A 6432-nucleotide genomic window follows, 5' to 3' on the forward strand; every position below is an offset into this window, starting at 1 on the left:
ACACACCTAGTAGCTACCCACTTATCTATAGATACATGGCGCGTGAGAGAGAGAGAGAGAGGAAAGGAGAAAGAAATAGAGATAGAGAAACAGAGAGAGAGAGAGAGATAGAGAAAGAAAGAGAGAGAGAGAAAGAGAAAAAAAGAGAGAGAGAGAGAGAGCGAGAGACGAGAAGAAGAGAGCGAGAAGAGAGAAGAAGAGAGGAGAGAGAGAGAGCAGAGAGAGAGAGAGAGAAAGAGAGAGAAGAAGAGAGCGGGAGAGAGAGAGAGGAGAGAGCGGGAGGAGAGAGAGAGCAGAGAGAGAGAGAGAGAGAGAGAGCTTTTCTGCATAGGCCTACTCCCTCTTTTTTATCTCTCTTCCTCCCGCTCTCTTTCACTCAGTCTCTCGTTTTTTTTTCTCTATTTTTCTCTCTGTATCACTCTCCCACTCTTCCTCACTCTCTCTTTCTCTCTCTCTCTCTCTCTCTCTCTCTCTCTGGCCGCCTGTTTTTCTCGCATCTTTAGAACAGCTTATCAGTGCTTCCTCGCGCCGCGGGCGCTGAGTACGTGAGGGCGAGTCTATCGCCCGGGGCCGTAATTAAGAAACCACGTACTCAACTCAACTCTTCCTGCGCACGCATGACGACAACAACGCGACGCGGTGACCACAACGCGACGCGGTGACCACAACGCGACGCGGAAACAACAACGCGACGCGGTGACAACAACGCGATATGGTGACAACGGGGTCGCCGTTGACCGATCATGTGATCATGGCAGATCAAGTTATACTTGCTTCGCTGTGTGGGATACGGCAGTGCAATACTGTTTCTCCACCTTCTCCTATCCTCATCTTCCGCCTCCCGCTCCTGCTTCTCCTCCTCCTCCTCCTCCTCCTCCTCCTCTTTTTCATCTTCCTCCTCCGCCTTTTCATGTTCCTCATCCTCCTCATCCTCCTCCTCCTATTCTTCTCCTCCTGCTACTTCCTGCTGTTCCTCCACCTTCTTCTCTTCCCGCTCCTCCTCCTCCTCCTCCTCTTTCTCTTCCACCTCTTCCTCCTCTTCATCCTCCTCCTCCTCCTCCTCTTCGATCTTCCTCCCCCCACCTTTTCCACACCCACACGCATTTCTCCAGCTGTAACGGTTCAGACGAGAAGAAAATAATAGCAATGGTCACAAACAACGACAGGTTGTTGCAGCGGCGGATGATGAGGGGCGGGTGAGGGGGCTGGCAAGGGGGCGGCGAGGACGCGCCGGTTTTGAATCGTGTCAAGGATGAGCCTCCACCGCCTCCGCCGCCTCCGCCGCCGCTGCCTCCGCCGCCGCCGTCGTCACTTCCTAACGGAGCGTTTCCCGCCGATGGCCCTTATTGCACGGTCGATTGCTGCCGATCGTGACGGGACAGTCGCAAGCGCGCTTCTCTCTCCGCGAGAGAGGAAATGAGAGGGAAGTTGAAGAGAAGGGGGAAGGAGAGAATAGGAGGGGGAAGTTTGGGGAGGAAGGGGGAAAGGAAGGATGATAAGACGGGAGGCCGATGATGCGAGGAAGGGAGAAAGGAAGGAGGATAAGACGGTAGGCCAAGGAAGCGAAGAAGAGGAGAAGAGGGAAGGCGAGGAAGTAGTAGAGGGAGAGGGTGTAGAAGGAGAAGGAGGGGTATGATGGTAGGAGATGCGAAAAAGAGAGTATTGTGAGAGAAGGAAACGAGTATAGGATAGAAGAGGAAGAGAGATGCGGAGAAATGGTGAATGCATTAATATTAGAAGTTGTAATATATGAGCATGTATATAACGGACAGTTATATACAGAAGGTAATATAGAACATGTATGTAATCTCCGTGTCGTGGGAGGATGTGGCGCGTCGTTTAACCCATGCTCCCGTGCTCAACCTACCGTAAGCGTGTCATGTCATGACTGTTGACTGTGTTTAACATGTAGACCGTGCTGTGTGTCTGCCGCTGCCGCTGTCACTCACATTAACGTCGCAGATTGTGTGTGGTCGCGTTTCGGTTGAAAATTCTACAGTCTAATAGCGATAGTTATGCCCCGATTTATGCAGATGCGCGGGTTGATTCGATGATCTTGCTGCGTTTACAAATCGACGGAGCGTCCGCTATTGGGTTCGGATCATGCTGGATTCACCCGATTCGCTGTGACGGAATCATTAGTCTGAAAGAACTATAATTTAGTTGAATGGAACTAGGATTAGGCCTACGCGGCGCGCATGCAGCACCGCACGCATATATGCTCTATGTGACCCTCTCCTCATAAGCACACGCATACACACGCACATGTACGCACGCACGCACGCACACACGAACGCACGCACGCACACACGAACGCACGCACGCTCGAACGAACGAACGCACGCACGCAGACACACATACCTAAATATCAACCCCCCAGTACAGAACGATCCACGCGTGCTCCCAAGTGAATGCTGCTATTGACACGCAACAATCCATCCCCGATTGCCACGAGAGCAGATTTACATCTGTAGTCAAACGCAGGCATTGTCGCCACCGCCGTCGATAATTGGGTTTTCGTGTCAAGCGAAGGACACTCACTATCGGACGAGTGTTTGATATCATCCGTTAATTATGCGAGCGATCGAGCCGTGGTCGATTGTTTAGCTGTTACAATAGTCGGGTTATATCAAACTTCGCCGTATACGGACCATGCAGACAATTTAGTTTAAAAAAAGTAAAATGCGTCCGCCATTGTTGGGCCAATGGGTGTAATACAGTGTGATGTTTGTACTGTGTATATACAGTGTTGTGAACAACGGTTATCTATATGTGGTACAACTTTGAATCACACACGGCTCCTGCAGACGTTTAATAATGGATGCATTCTCCGACACTCTCTTTCGTGTTTGTCTTCTTGGCGTAGTAAAACAACGTAATCGGTCTACAATTAAATTCAGCGTAAACGTCACTACACCTCGTGTCATCGTCACGCGTTCTGCTGTAGACTTCACGGCTCCTTCCATAATCACCTTTTGATTCTATTGAATCGTGGCGATGTGTTATTCTATTGTGTAACGGAGAAAAACCAATGCCTCTCTTTAAAATACTTAAATTTTACCTGCTGGGTTGAGAGGATGAACGAGATTGCCTGTGTGTCCTTGTCACAGATCGTTTACTCGGATTACAAGTGTTGAGTTATGCATCCCCTCTAAAAAAATGTGGCATGGTCGTAGCCTACAAGGGAGGGTAGAGCAATGGAGTAATTACCCCCGTGGAATGTAGGGCAAAATTAGATAATGATCCTAATGAGTATAAACACCGCCACCCTTTTAGTTGTGAGAAAAGAATAGAAATAAATTGCCAATTCACATTATTCTCATGTGTAACATCCCGTATGTTATTTTTCCTTCGTAGTTAACTCGGTCGAGTCACGAGATTTGGCCTCCCCGGATGAATTCCCTCAGACTACGCCCCTACTTTATTACGATCTAACATAATTATTACACAGATAATCACACCAGTCATCGTGAAAAAAATTTTAATTACGTGAAAATTTAAATGTTAAAGTTTAATTTAATAATCAATTAATAATAATATTTTTATAATAATATCAACCGCACATTTTTTTTATCGTCTCTCTTTCTCTTTATCTCCGTGCAGGTTTTGCTTGTTAGTGCTGTTGCCATGTGTGTTGGCGCAGTTCGGACCGGATGTCGGGTATAGCGGAGGTCTACAGATCAGCCGAGCTGACCTGAACGCGGCCATCGACAGGGCTAGACAGCTCGTCGAAGCGCTGGAAGAATACGAGAAGAACATCTTCGACTCAGGTACGACGATGTGTGCGTCTGTGGGGGCGAGTTAGGTGCTAATAGAATATAATAACGAATAGTTGCTAATGCAGAGTAACCGCTTGATGTTTATGGTGACCGATGTTTACGATAGCGACAACCACCAGCACCACCACCACCACCTTCGCCCCGCCAGCGCAATGTCTTCGCATCTCTAGTTTATAAATAAACCAGTAAATAAATAAATAAATAAAAAGTTAATAAAATACGCCGTTACATTCTGGTCATATAATATTGTATATATATATATATATATATATAGAGTATATGTTCTTAGGAAGACAAAACAATTACTGCGTTGCAAAACAGCGACTGTGGAGCCAATTAAACATGCGACGGCGATGCGACCTGGTGGCATTTTTATGCAGCTGTACCGACACTAACGACTGCCATCGACAGCCATGACTGACGTGGAGGAATACAGTCGTTCTCTTGTTTGCCACGTGGAGGAATACAGTCGTTCTCTTGTTTGCCACGTGGAGGAATACAGTCGTTCTCTTGTTTGCCGCGCGTGCATAAGTCGCAGACATAAGAACCCTTATCTAAACTCATTGACTAAACAGACGCGCCATGGTGATCGCGATAGCTTATTATAACAAACAGCACTAATTAACGGCAACTCTTCCATTAGGTCCAGTTAGGTTATAATTAGGTAGCCAATTCAGCATCCACGGCGTTATTAGCTCGGCATTTTCCGCCGAGCGAAAAATGCTTTAAATGGCGTTTTTTTGAAAAAAAGAAAAATATAAATGTTTGATAGTTCGTTAGTGTAGACGGGTTAGCAACGAAGGTTGCTCGTAGACGACGCGTAATGCATTCTAATGATGATTTACACAGCGAATCCGCGTGCGTGCGTGCGTGCGTGCGTGTGTATTTAACAGAACAGCGATGGTATATGCTACCAAGGTCTTGTCAACGCGAGCACGCGAGATTCGACGTCGGAATGTTCATTTCTTTCTACGGCAGACCCAATTATTTACGCCCAATGCGCGCCTGCGAATCTCATCGGTCGACTGAAAGCTCTAATCAACAACGCAACGATAATTGATTGCCGACGTTAAAAGAACGCGAATTTCCGACATTATTGCTATGACGTCACCACGTGTGCCATATGTCATAAAGACAATATTGTACGCGTCTGCTACGCGTAATAAGGATATAATAGCGCGCATAATAGCGGCGGCTGCGGTTAAGCAAAATTCCAAGGTCGCGGTTTCGCAACAACGATGAATCGATTGTTCATATCACATTTAGTGAGGAATGACAATTTGACAACCGTGACTCGACGCTACCCTGCACGATTCTGCCAGCAGTGACTGCGTGCGTGTTGTTGTCCCCCCCCCCCCGCATCTGTTTTATCCCCATACGTGCGCAGTCTCACCGTGCGTTATACCAACATGTTCTGCTTGCATCTATGACAAATACGACATACGCATATACGCTCTCCTATGACACTATTTGTCGTAGGAAGATTCTTCCTATAACAAATATTGGCGAGTCAACTTCATTCCGCTTTACAGCTGAAATTCACTGTTTGCGTTCATAAAAGCGCTCCTAAACTCCTATGATGCGCACAACACATACAACAATATTTGTCATAGAAAGAATCTTCTTATGACAAATAGTGTCATAGGAGAGCGTATATTATGCGTATGTCGTATTTGTCATAGATGCAAGCAGAACAGGCTGGTTATACGGTGTTCTAGTGTGGAACGACTTCCGACTTCCGACTTGTTCCAACGTTGCCCGAGTGTTTTTGGCCAGTTGTCAAAAACCAAATAAATCTTGTTGTATGTCAGATGTTGACAGAAACATCGTAAAGTTGCGAGAATAGCAAATCGTTGCGAATTTCCTCGTAACTTCTGCGAAACGAAATTCGGTCGACGGTCTAGGAGAAATAGTCAGCGTTAAAAGTAATTCTAAATGCTAGATTATGTTTTTAAGATCTTGTTATCTGACAACGGGGCCGTGTTCTATGCACTAAATCCCACAATACGCTATAAATGCTTTTTCATTGTAGCATGTGCGATATATTGTCTGTTAGATAAGATCATCATTTGAATCTTTGATCATACCTCTATCCATTGCGCATCTTGTAATAACGCCGCGCCCTTAAATCTGTTATATCGATGCAACTATTATGACCGTATGTTATACGAAACGAAGAGCCGGCTGTGGGGAGAACGTTCCATTATGCAAAACTGTACGCTTGTTACGAGGTGGTGGTAACCGATGTGAATAAGCCCGTTGTTCATGCCCCTGTTACCTACAAAACCAGATTCTTGGAGGAATGTAACGTACCGTCCAAACGCGTTAACCCATAAAGCAGCGGTTTCACGGTGACAACTAGAACAGGCGAATTAGCCTTAATTGTTTCAACGTATCAACTAAGATTGATTTCATGCCTTTCCGCTTACATTATCGCAGGAATAATGGTCCGCCCTTCGTTCTTCTCCTTCCTGATGTGCGCACGCACACAAAGGTGCGCGCGCGCAAACGCACGCACTCGCCCGCGTACGCGCACACGCCCGCACACACACACACACACACACACACACACACACATACACACACACGCACACACACACACACACACACACACACACACACACACACACACACACACACACACACACGACAC

At 46.6% G+C, this 6432-nt stretch overlaps 1 protein-coding gene across 1 annotated transcript in view; it reads left to right on the forward strand.

The window, feature by feature from the left end:
• Positions 1-6432, forward strand: part of LOC106804686 — an 18147-nt gene that overhangs the window by 5609 nt on the left and 6106 nt on the right. Inside the window, exon 2 of the mRNA XM_014805963.1 lies at positions 3604-3770. Within this exon, the coding sequence (XP_014661449.1) occupies positions 3604-3770 (167 nt within the window). The remainder of the gene's footprint in view (positions 1-3603; positions 3771-6432) is intronic.

The sequence above is a fragment of the Priapulus caudatus genome, unplaced genomic scaffold (genome assembly GCF_000485595.1).
Source record: "Priapulus caudatus unplaced genomic scaffold, Priapulus_caudatus-5.0.1 Scaffold83, whole genome shotgun sequence".
NCBI classification, from domain to species: Eukaryota; Metazoa; Priapulida; class Priapulimorpha; order Priapulimorphida; family Priapulidae; genus Priapulus; species Priapulus caudatus.